This window comes from Micrasema longulum, unplaced genomic scaffold (assembly GCF_059751315.1).
Source record: "Micrasema longulum isolate JH-2025_06_02 unplaced genomic scaffold, ASM5975131v1 h1tg000110l, whole genome shotgun sequence".
Taxonomy (NCBI): Eukaryota; Metazoa; Arthropoda; class Insecta; order Trichoptera; family Brachycentridae; genus Micrasema; species Micrasema longulum.
This window is the reverse complement of record NW_028277316.1, coordinates 163,076-176,432: the sequence shown is the minus strand read 5'-3', so window position 1 is coordinate 176,432 and position 13,357 is coordinate 163,076. Positions and strand designations below refer to the sequence as shown.

Here is a 13,357-nt window from a genome sequence, read left to right as displayed (position 1 = left end):
CAAAATGTTTATTTCAGTTTCTAAAACAAAAAGTTTAGTTATAACAAGAGAACCTAGAAGGTGTAAACTTATTATAGGCGATGAACCAAAAGAACAAGTCGCAAGTTTCAGATACTTAGGAGTTGATATATCCAGCCATAAAGATTTGCATAACGAAGTCGGAGATTAAGTCAAGAAAGCCTTTCAAGTGCCGGGATAACTAGAAGAGATAACATGGAAAAATAAAAACATGCGAATCTAAAGAACGAGACTAAACACGAGTGGACACCGTGAGAACATAGAACCTCCTAAGAACATCAGGAATGAGGGTTCTCAGTTTGGTTACCAGAAACACTCTTCTCTCTGATCTTTCCGGCTGTTAATTTTTATCTGTTATTCATTGTTTTTACAAATGTTAATAATATTATTAAGTTAGTATAAATATAATCTTCACCAACAAGCTACAAAAAGTGGCTTGGTGGGATTTTATTTTAGTAAAAATATAACAAGTGATTTCTTTTTTTAAATTGTAAAAATGTATAATTATACTATTAAAATAAATAAATAAAATAAATAAACTGCGTGACTGGATCAGAAATGACTTTATATGGGAAATCGAATATATAGTACACTGGATCAGATCCAGTAGAAGATTCTAGAGATACCACATAAACATAATGAGCAGCGATAGACTGGTGTTCACAGCAGCCAAAGAATTGCCTTTCGGACGGCGCCCACCTGGAAAACCCCCTAAGCGATGGATGGATAGTTGGTCATCATCACTGGAGGCTCGTCTATGAAGTACATATCGTCAGATTTACAAAAAGACGAAGAAGTCAAAGAAGAAGAATAAGAAATAATACTCTGGAGTACTTGACTTATACTGGTTATTATAAATACGTAAATACTGGTAAATTGGGCTCTAAGCTATAAGGTCAGTAGGAGAGGAAAAATTTAGTTTGCCAGAATTCGTGGGTGTGAAGATGACTGTAGTTATGCTGTTGTTACCAACAACATACCTGAACTCCTTGTAACCACCAAAACGACATGTCATGTTGATTAAATATTACCTTGTCTATGATTTGGTAGGCGAAGTACGTTGCAAAGCCTTCCTTGAGCCAAAGGTTGTCCCACCACTTCGGGGTAACTAGATTCCCGAACCACTGGTGGGCGATCTCATGAGCAAGAATAAGAGCAGTGTCTTGTTTCTTGGATGGAGTTGTAGATTCGTCCACGAAAGCAATATTTCTCCTGTAAAATAAGGATAATCATCATCATTATTCCTTTAGCCACACATGATGGAGCATAGGGCACTGCATCGACACACTAAATGGAGTGTGAAAATTCAAATTTATCAATTATTCAATTCACAAATATTAACTATTTTCTAGGACACAGGACTTCTTCGTCAGCAGCTAGGAATAAAATATAGATCTATGTAAATCATAACTGTATTGATATGCAAGCCACATGTTAGAGATGGGCATTTCGATTATTGAAAAGTTTCCATCTCATAAATCAAACTGTTTCATGAAATGGTTTCTAAAAAAAAGTTAAAAAATAAAAAGCTTGTAACCAAAAACTATTCTCATGTGAAACTGTTTCCCCCACCCCCTTGAACCCCCTACCCACAGCCACGGTTTTGCCCACGCTACAGTTTAAACTGTTATTTTTAGAAACAGTTTCACGAAAAGCAGTCTTATTTGTGAATTAATAATATTGATGTTTTTTTTTACAGTAACTCTTTATTTTTTTATCACCTCTACTGCATCCAAGTAAATTGTGCATCGGGAAATTCAATGAAATATCAAAAGAGTAGGTATTAGATCTACAATACTTGAGTATACCAAATTATTGTAGATTAGTATCTTCAACGATTTAAGCTTCAAGGGAGATTAATGAATAAGTATACACGATTTTTCAGGGTCAGACCGCGAAATTTCAGAGGAACATTTTTCTTGGTAAGGTTTAAAAAAAATCCTACTTTTTTTCAAAAAAATCACATTAAAAAAAAATATTAAAATAATTTAATCTCAAAATCTAGTAAATCCTTCATTTCTCGGACAAGCAGTCCCTCCACAAACCCCTACCCCTCTCCTACCCAGCCGCTTCTCTTGTCCGCATCTGGTGCGTATCATTTCGTTGGTAAAATACGTTTTTATAGTTTTTTTTTGTCGGGGAGGGGTAGAATTACTTTTTGAAGAAATTATAAGGATTTTTTTTAAAGCTTACTATGAGGAATGTCCCTCTGAAGTTTCGCGGTCTGGCCCTGAAAAACCGTGTATATTAACATTGAAAGGTATTTATTTTCAGGCGTTTCCTAATAGGTGAACCTTAGATCTTTGATTTGTGACTCAGCGACACGACACTACTACGGGAACTCAGCCTGGTTCACAACGTACACGATCTGTTTATAACTATTTTGTTTTTGTAAAAACTGTATAATTAATTTGCCAATCATACTTTCTCAAACAAAAGCATTGTTAATATTATTACCGTTTGATGTGGCGGAAGTGTTTATAGTAAAGCGACTAAAAATACGGTTTTATTGATCTAATCTTTGTGTAGATTTAGATTTTTGGGATCTAATATTAGGTTTGTTTACATAGTAACGAAATCTCTTTTATTGGTGCTGTCAAACAAAGCCATAGCATTTCGTTGTTTATACACACGTACTTATAGATTAGAGGCTATCGTTTTTAATATTAAGCTAAATAGAAGATTTCTAGAATTGCATAGTGGCATTATTAATATTACAACAAGATTTTTTATTTATTTATTTTCTACTTTAGATTATACAATGAGGAAGTTCAGTGTTTTTTTTAAATTATATGGAAAAAAATAATATTTGCATTCTTATGAAATACCCAAATATTTAATTTTGATGGCCATTTTCAACGAGTGGTAAATAACTCACTATTAGAAAATAGGAATCAAGTTGGGGTAGAGTTGATTTATGTAAGTTTTTTTTTCCCCTCTTACAAATTACAATTAATAATAAAAATAATGTGTCCTCCTTTACCCGTGCCTAGGACACTTAACAATATACTTTTTTGAAATGTTTTTACATTAGAGAATAAACAAATAAGACTAACTTAATAAACAGAGATAATTAAAAAAATATTAACAGTTTTAAAAACAAGGTATATATGTACATCTATATTATTTATATTACAAAACGCTCAATGAAAATAACAAAACTAACAAAAAAATGATAGTTTATATACGTTTATGATTCATATCATTAATGGTAGTGCTTTCACACTTATATAGGGTCTTTCATTAAGCGCTTCCTATCTTTAAATTGAAATAAAAGAAAGTGTGTGTTAGATATCATCGAAATGTTTTATTCGTTTGAAAGGTCTATCTATGCCATTATGTATGGAATATAACATCGTTCAAATGTCCGCCGCGGCTTCTCTGGGTGGCGCGCATCCGAAATGTCAAATTTCCCATCACTCTGGCGCATAAATCAGGCTGAATGTGGCTGACGGCATGGGTTATGTTGGCTTGAGGGCCGCTGTGGTTTGTGGCTTATTCTCATAGACCCGCGACTTAAGAAAACCCCACAAGAAAAAGTCTAACGACGTCAAATCGCACGATCTCGGTGGCTAGTTCACATTATCTCCACGTGAGATGACCATGCCCTCAAATCGCTCGTGCAGAATGTCCAATGTGGCCTGAACTGTATGGCGCGTTGTGCTGTCCTGTTAAAACCACATATTGTTGGTGTCCATATCATCCAATTCAGGCCAAAACAAGTTGGTAATTATCAACCCATAGTGCTCGCCGTGAACAGTGATGGCCTAGCCAACGTTGTTCTCAAACGACGATGATGCCGCCAGCTCAAAATCTACACCAAACAGTGACTTTTTACGCTCTTAGATTTCATGTAGATTGGTCTGGTCCCAAATCAGTCAATTTTGTATGTTGACGCACCCATTCATCCAGAAATGGGCCTCATCGCTATGGATGATTTTTAGATGAAAATTAGGGTCAGTTTCCAATTGCTCCAGAGCCCATTCAGTGAACACACGTCGCTGTCTATGGTCGTTTACCTTCAGTTCCTGGGTCAGTTAAATTTTGTACGGGAGCAGGCCCAAGTCACGACGCAGAATTCGCCAAGTTGTGGTCTACGAAAGGCCGAGTTCTTGTGATCCACGTGAAATTGACTGCTTCGGATTCTCCAGCACACTCTTACGGACAGCGGTGATGTTTTTGGCAGATCTTGCGTTTCGTTGACGTACAGATGTTGGTTATGTTGTTTACTGAATTGATTACTGAACCAGTGGACTCAAATTTATCCACCGCACTGCGAACAGTCCTCTCGGTAGGACGCCTATGGCGACCGTAAAATGGGCGAAGCGCGCGGAACGTTGCCCGAAAAGAACACCCATTTTGATAAAATAATTTTATCATTTGCACTTGTTGTTGAACGCTATATCCATCCATGGTGATTTGGCAAAATAGACTGAATAAATGACAGCCAATTTGACAGATATCACTTCAACAATATGGCCGCTATTATCTGTCAAAGTTAGGAATTCCCTATTGAAAGACCCTGTAGATTACGCAAACAGGGTATAGTCTAAGCTTATAACCGAGTTGCACAGTTTAAACCCGCGGGTGCCCTGCAAGACATCGGACCCTCCCAAGGAAGGTCAAGTCGTCTCGCAGTGTTTAACTTTGGTCTTGGTATTTTTACAGGACCTCGACTCACATATGAACTAGAGACGTCGTTCAGAGTACCTACATCGTTTTTTTTTTTTTTTTAAATGCATTTTTAAGTAACTTTACGTACAATCTAATGGGTTAATTTTTACCGCGCTCAAGAACAAAAAAAATCACAAGTTCCTCATTAGTATATAAACTAATATTTACACTTATATTAATTACTTATCTATTCACATCATCTTACAGTAAACAGAACATATTATGATGATTAATATAGTGGTGCTATTATCGTTAAAATCACCTTAAAGGCGCTATGCGTAGTATAATAAAAAATAACACTTGACAATGGAGTCCTGGTTCCGACTATGATGTATGGGAGCGAAGTATGGACTTGGAAAAACAGGAATGAAAGGTTGAATCCTGTCGAAATGTGATCTCTCAGGCAAATGTTTGGTAAAACCATATACAATAGATGCACAAATGTTGAGATCCGTATATTATGCCAGGCGGAGGTAAGCATTATCGACAAATCAAGAAAGGAGCTCTGCGTTGGTTTGCACATGGAGAGTGAAAGAACGGCTAAAAATATTTACAATACGAATGTTGATGGATGCAGAAATAGAGAAAGACCGAAAAAGACATGGCATGACCAAATCCAACTTAAGAATGGACATGTTTAAAGTCAGAATAATCGGCGCTTATGCATGAGAAGATGTATGCATGTAGAGTGATGTGGCGTTCTATCCTCTCTGCCTACCCATACGGGGAAACGGCGTGGCGGTTTGTTTGTTGTTTGTTTGTAACTTGTAATAATACATTCAACAAAAATGTTACTCAATGGCCGATGACGCGTGGGAGAAAATAAATAGAAAACAAACTATTCATAAATTATGAGATTAATATTTTTAATGATGTTTGTACTTTAAATGTGTTTAAGTTAATACTTGAGAAAAAATATTCATAATTAAATACATACTACAAAAAAACTAAGTAGTAATTGCTAGATATCTCACAACATAACCTCTAGTTAGTTATCTAGCAACCATTTCAAAAAATAATGTACCTTATTTACATTATTTTATACCATACTATAAAAAAATGTACCTTATTTTTTTATGTAATGAAGGAAAAATTAAAAATATTCAAGTTCTTCAAAATAAGGCGATGAGGATTATACTCAAAAGAAATATCTATTCTAATGTAAAAATAATGCACAAAGAAATTGGCTTGCTCACAGTAAAGCAACAAATTAAATATATTGTAGCAATTTTTATAAATAAAATAATTAAGGAGGTGAATAAAATAAAAGCAATAATAAAATTTATCCAAAAATGTCATACATATGAAACAAGGGGTAAAAAAAAGATAAGATTACCAATGAGGAGAAAAACAGAATCTCATTGTATAAGGGATTGAAGCTGTACTTTGAGTTACCTGAAGAAAAAAAGGCAATCGAAATTTAAAAAAATAATTTGAAAAAATAAGTTATTGATAAATTTGATAAAAACATTGTAATATTATTAAAAGTTTATATTAGTTCTTAAAATGTTATGAACGAACTTAATAAAGCATAAATAAATAAATACTATTCCTCGTATTATTGTAAAAATAGAGTTGTACTAAATTATAATTAGCGTCGATTTTGTCAACACTCAAACTAAATCAATAGACATCTAATACACCGCGCTGTGAGCGTAAAACTAAGCGCAAATATCTCATTTTTGAGATTTAAATGCAAAACAATCACATTTTTCACAAGTTCGGAAATGTAAAAAGTGTAAGATTAAATTCAGATTCAGTGCGGACAAAATCGGTGTTTATTTTTTTAGTGGTGTACCTACAGCTTTATTCTTACAATAAGGAAAACAAATCATAAAGTAAAAAGGTACATACTATAAATTAAAAGTAAGGTTGCTAACTATCTCACTAGGATATATAACCTGTTCTGAGATAGTTTTTTTTTTTTTTACAGAAAAACGAGATAAAATAATATTGATGTGTCACGCATACACATGATTTTATTGCCTTTTACAATTACTACGCAATGGAAAAACCCAAACTTTTGTCAAAAAGTATTTTAGATGTGTTATTTAATGTTTCACTTGTTTTACATTAACTTCAATTAATTAAAAATATACTTGTCACAATAAATTAGAAACGAACACTCTTACTGCTCTAAAATCAACAAACAACTCTATAAATAACTAAATGTTTGCAACATTTAACGGATATACTATTACAAACCCACATGTTTTTAGACCAGCGATTCTGATCTCCTGGTCTAAAAATTACCAATGTGGTTTTTATTTCGTTTGGTTTTAATATTTTTAACGCGTTGCTTTTTGAGTCGTTTTATATTTAAAAATACGTTTTTTAATGCATTAAAAAAATTATAAAACCGGAAACTTTAAAAACAATATCCTCGCTACCCGTACTTGTTCCAAGACAAAAACGCTTGTAAGGATTATGGTTTTAGTTCACACACGGAGCTGTATTCTTGATTCCTCCGGACACGGTTTGAAAATATTTAAAGACAAATATATTAAACATATTTTAAGTATGTCCAAATGTTTGAATACAAGGCTGGATTACGCTCCATAAAGCCTAGGAGGTAATTAAGATTGAAATTCATTGCAATTAAGAGGGAAAAAAAACATTTTCCAAAAGAAAATATGGAAGTCTAGACAGGGCTTATGACCTGTGCTTGACTAAATACTGTTCTGTGCGTGAAATAGAACCATAATCCTGACGAGGTTTTTGTCTTTGTCACGGGTTACCCCAGTGAGGGCATTATTTTTTAAAGTTCCGTATTTTATTAATTTATTAAAAGTTAAATGAATAAAATTAAAAATTTAAATTATTAATTATAAAAAAAATAAAAATGTTAAGAAAACAGCCCTGCAAAAATATTTATAAAAAATCGAAGCAAAATGAAATATAAAAACAATATGGAATTTAAATAATTGGTATGATATTTAACTAATAATATTTAAACAAAAAAAATATGCAGGTCGACTACCGGTTCAACATTAACTTCTCTAACCATGCTGAAAGTATGCAGTACCATGGAATAAACTCTCTTAAAAATCGAATATTAAAGTTAGACCAGTTATTTTTATTCAAATTAATAAATAATAAAATTGATTCTCCTGACCTACTTGAAAGACTTCCATTCCGTGTGCCATCTAGACCGACAAGACAAAATCTTCTGTTTTACACAGAAAACGCGTCAACAAACTATTTGAAACAATCTACAACGCCTAGAATATAACAACAGACTTACCGACGATTTTTTGTGACAATGTATGTAAATTTAGGTAAAAAATCATGGAAATTTTGAGAGAAACAGATAGTTAACTTTATTATAAAATACATATTTTTTCATTTCGTTTCTTTTACATTTGTTATATTTAACATGATTCAAATTATTGTATTAAATTAGCGCAGGACAAATACATATGCTTTCGCTGTAGTGATCGCCAACGCCGGGGGGACCCGGCAAGGCACTAGAAGAAGAAGAAGAAGTGTAATTTTTTTTTTGGTGTGTGCATTAGTGTCCTACTCTAATTTACAAAGAAATTGTTAATATTTGTGTACATACTGATTGTTTCCCCAATAAAATAAATAAATGAATAAAATAAATATGTTTAATTAGCCAGCTATTCACGGAGTAAAGGGTTAAAAGTAGACAAGAAAGACTTGGTTAACTAGGGAATTTAATTTCTGAATACATTATAATATTAGCATTTGTTTAAAACAATAATATAGAAAATAGACATAAGTTTTATTACCTCTGTGACTAAGTTAATTATCAATCGAATTAATTATTCAGTACCTACCTATATAAATTGTGTATCCAAATTTTATTACATGTTTTTTAAAGGGCCAGTTTTAAATATTTGAATACGAGAATTTAAAACTAAAATAATTAGTAGCTTTCACTACTTTCCTCTTTTCGAGAGACTTACGAAAAATGTAAAAACGTATTTATTTATCTAGAAATCGAATTCACGCCGAAAATACGTTAAATAGGTTTAAACGTTACGCATGTTACCCAATGCGCAAAAATGTTTTACATTTTATAAGTGTTTTACACTATGCAATATTGAAATACTCATTTGTTTATATAAGAAAAAATATTTAATAAACAAATGCAATTACGCTGGGAATCGGATTAAAATAAATCACAATTAAAAACAAAGTATCTAAATATGCATAAATAACATAATAATAGTAACTCAATTGAAATGGAAGAATTATAAAAGAATGCGGAAAAGTAGGCATTTACAGGATATTCCTTCATATCTTCCATTTGCTGTTTTTTTTACAACCCGGTCCACTAACAAGCTAATGAGCTATCGTACCCTATCACCGTCAAAATTGGGAAAATTAGATTGATAGTGACAGACAAATTTACTTTATTCATTTACCGAGGTGCGGAAAAGTTCATTTTAAATAACGCCAATCTTTTATAATCAAATAATGCATTTTGTTTAAGTAATTAACAACCGTTCATTTTGCGAATCTGAAAGGAGGCCGCAGGAACTCTAGAATGGATCCAGGTACGTGGAAGGGGGCTTTCGATGTTGATTTTTGTGAAATTAAAGAGCCGAAACCTTTATTGGGTTGGTGAGATTTATCCAAATTATTTCATCTACTAGACAACATCTGAAAACCTCACCTTACAATTGTTATCCTTCAGTTGGTTTGATCATGTTTTTAATACGTTCACATGTTTGTGGGATTGTCAAAACTACTGGATTTTACCTCCCAGGGGGTTATCAAACCATTTAAGAAATATTTCAAAGCTTTTACCTGAAAATGATGAGTCCCCAATTTTCCATAGCGTCAAACATCTGGTCAGGTATAGCAACAATGTCAAGTTTGGGAAGAGGATATTTTATTTTGAAGGTTGTTTCCATATTCTGGACTATGTCTGCTGCGAGCCTCAGGATGTAAGTCATATGGGAGATGTCTTTCGACATGGAGTAACTCGTAAACGAGACGTTGGTATGGGATTGGATGGTGTTCAGAGGGCGATACTGGGATATCATGAAGGCGGTAAAATACGTTGACATTGGAGGTGTCTCGTCAAAGTGATCCCAGTAAAAATCAGTCAAATTCGATCTGAAAAAAAAAATCAGTAAGTCAAAATGAAATAATACATAAAATATAAGGCAGAGGTGCATTGACATAAGGGATAGTAAAAAAATTTAAAAAGTAGTGACACGAAAACGTACCCATAGTTACTAAGTACTGATTATTTAGACCAGGGCTGCATTCAACGAGCATTCATATGCCACCAAAAATATAAAGATACTAATTTTTGGTACATATAAAAGTTTGTATCTTAACGTTAACACTTTGAGCACCGGCCAAATACACATAGAATTTACCCTATGCCCGGCGAATTTTTGTGAAATTTCATGCTTTGTGAAGGGTTTCTTAAAAGTGTTATAATTATAAAAATACGGGGTTAAATCTGGTAATAATCTAATCAGGTTAAATCAGGGGGGAAAGGGCGTTGGCGAAAGAACACCTGGTCAACCCAAATGTCCGATGTCAGTGGTCCCCCCTGCTAGATAACTGACGAGGCTCTGACAACCGAAAATCGGTGGAATAACCGTAACATTGGCTCGGAATTAAATCCCCGTAGCACACAAGGAAGGAGATTCGAAAAATCTCCCATACCAACCCGTCTGGACAGCGTGGTATGGAGCTACTCAATTGTGGCCGTCCAAAATAACCCCCCATAATGATAGACACAAACAACAAACAAATCCCTTCTGGTTGCCATCCTAATGTTGCCTATAGCAGCAGTCGGCAGAAGGTGGCAGCAATTCGGACACAGAAGAACAGTGGAGGCTGCAATAAGACGACTCTGGCTACAAACAAGGACATGAAAACATCAACTAAACCACAAAAGATACCGCAAACAAAACTTTTCATCGCTACTTTTAATGCCAGAACACTAAGAACCGAAGACAGATTAGTTGAACTAGAAGAAGAACCAACGAAGATTAAATGGCATGTCTTAGGTATTTCTGAAGTTAAACGTAGAGGAGAGGAATGCTTCGTCTTGAAATCGGGCCACACATTTTACTATAGAGGCAACAATAATGAAACAACTGGCGGAGTAGGATTTTTAATAAACAAAAACATTGAAAATAGAATTACCTGTATTAAGTCAATATCAGACAGAGTCGTATACCTGATACTTAAGATAAACAATAGGTACAGTTTAAAAGTTATTCAAGTGTATGCACCAACATCTTCATGCACTGATGATGAAATAGAAGAATTCTATGATGATATGAGCCAAAGTATAAAGAACGACCAAACACACTTTACATGCCTAATAGGGGACTTTAATGCTAAAATAGGTAAAAGACTATCCGATTTGGAAATTAATGTGGGAGAATTCGGATTGGGAACAAGAAATGAAAGAGGAAATATTCTTGTAGATTTCTTACGAAAAAAACAATTTTATGCAATGAACTCATTCTTCAACAAAAAATCCCAGAATAAATGGACATGGAAAAGTCCTAACAACTTGACGAGAAATGAGATTGACTACATCCATTGTACTCACAAACACATTGTCAGTGATGTATCAGTGCTAAATAGGTTTGCAGTGGATAGCGATCATAGATTGGTAAGAGGCACAGCTATTATTAATACCAAATTGGAAAGGCTGAAACTTATCAAAAAGCCAAAACATAATAATGTGTTCGAGATACTCTCCTCTAAGACCCTAGAATACCAAGCAATCTTCGCAACAGAACTAAAAAAGTCACCCTTTCCTTATTCAGGTACATGCGAAGAAATGAACCGGTGTATAACAGACACAATAAGCAAATCTGTTAAAACAATAACTCTTAAATCAGTTTCAAAAAATGACAAATTAACTGACGCTACAAAATCACTTGTTAAGAAGAGAAATGATATGCGAGGTGAAGGAAAACAGATTACACCAGAATATAAAATATTGAATAAAACAGTTCGTAAAAACATAAGGAAAGATGTGGCAAAGTACAAGGAAAGTGTGGTCAATGACATTATAAAAGACCGTGGAGGAACTAAAATTTTACAGAAAAAACTTAGCATTGGCAGAAAACAAATAACGACGTTGTGTAAAGAGGATGGTAGTGAGAGCAGAAATAGATCTGAAACACTAAATATAGCAAAAGAGTTCTACGAAAAACTTTATACCTCACAAATACCTGAGAGTGAGAACCAAAATAAGATTGGAATTAAAAATATCGATCAAAAGACATTCCTGATATAACATGGGAAGAAGTCCAACATGCCATGAGACAGATGAAAAATAAAAAAACCCCTGGCTCTGATGGTATAGCTATCGAAACCATAAAATGTGGGGGAGAAATTCTTCAACAAGCAGTTGTGACTCTATTAAATAAATGTCTGGAAGAAGAACGTATACCAGAAGAATGGAACAACGCAACGATAATTCTCCTTCACAAAAAAAGTGACCATAGGAAGTTGGAAAATTATCGACCTATTAGTTTGTTATCTCACTTGTACAAGCTGTTCACAAAAAAAATTAATAATAGACTCTCTAATAAACTAGACGCATACCAACCGGTAGAACAGGCAGGATTTAGGAGAGTTTACAGCACGAACGATCATATACAGACCCTGAAAAATATCATCCAGAAATATAATGAATATAATATGTCACTACAACTAGCATTCATTGATTTTGAGAAAGTTTTTGATTCTGTAGAGATACTGAGATACTAGATGACTGGAACGACAAGGGTATTAACATCAACGGCGAACTCATTAGCAATCTCAGATTCGCAGATGATATAGTCCCATTTGCTAAAGATGAGAAAGAACTCGAAAACATGATAAACGAAGTTAATACAGCATCCCTGAAAATAGGCTTGAAAATGAATGCTTCAAAAACTAAAGTAATGAGTAATGCAAACCAATCATGTAACATCTTAGTAAATGGAGAAATGATTGAAAAGATTGATAGTTATATATACTTAGGACATGAAATAAAGCTCGGCAAAGATAATCAAGAGGTAAAAATAGAAAGAAGGCGAGGTTTAGCATGGGCCGCCTTTGGTAAACTCTCATTTATCCTAAAATCTCCGAAGTATTCACATTACTAAAAGAAGAAACTTTTTGATGCTTGTGTTCTCCCTGTACTGACATATGGCTGTGAAACTTTTGTGTTCATGAAAAAATTTTTACACAAATTATCAGTGACACAGAGAGCCATGGAAAGGAGAATGCTGGGTATTTCGTTGAGAGACAGAAAAACCAATACATGGATTAGAGCGAGAACAAAGATCACCGATGTGGTTCATAGGGCTGCCAACCAGAAATGGAGCTGGGCTGGTCATATAGCCAGAATCACAGACTCTAGATGGACCAAAAAATGCCTGGAATGGCGACCCAGAACGGGTAGAAGAAGTGTCGGCAGGCCTCAGACAAGGTGGTCTGATGACATAAGACGAGTTGCAGGAAGTGGTTGGATGCGGTTGGCTCAGGATAGGGAAATATGGAGACTAAAGGGGGAGGCCTATGTTCAACATTGGACAAGAGACGGCTGATGATGATGATGATGATGATGATGAGGGTTAAATCAATCGAAACTTCTCATATATATTTTAAACAATTTAATAAGTCATATTTGTATGATAGGTTTGCCAATATTGGCCTTTATGGA

General features: G+C 34.2%; 1 protein-coding gene across 1 annotated transcript in view; it reads right to left on the bottom strand.

Moving 5' to 3' along the window:
* The window catches only part of LOC148284552 (thyrotropin-releasing hormone-degrading ectoenzyme-like), a 90,676-nt gene that overhangs the window by 13,891 nt on the left and 63,428 nt on the right, over positions 1-13,357 (bottom strand). Inside the window, exons 6-7 of the mRNA XM_088238367.1 lie at positions 9,469-9,780; positions 1,050-1,230 (exon numbers count right to left, since the gene is read on the bottom strand). Of these exons, the coding sequence (XP_088094493.1) occupies positions 1,050-1,230; positions 9,469-9,780 (493 nt within the window). The remainder of the gene's footprint in view (positions 1-1,049; positions 1,231-9,468; positions 9,781-13,357) is intronic.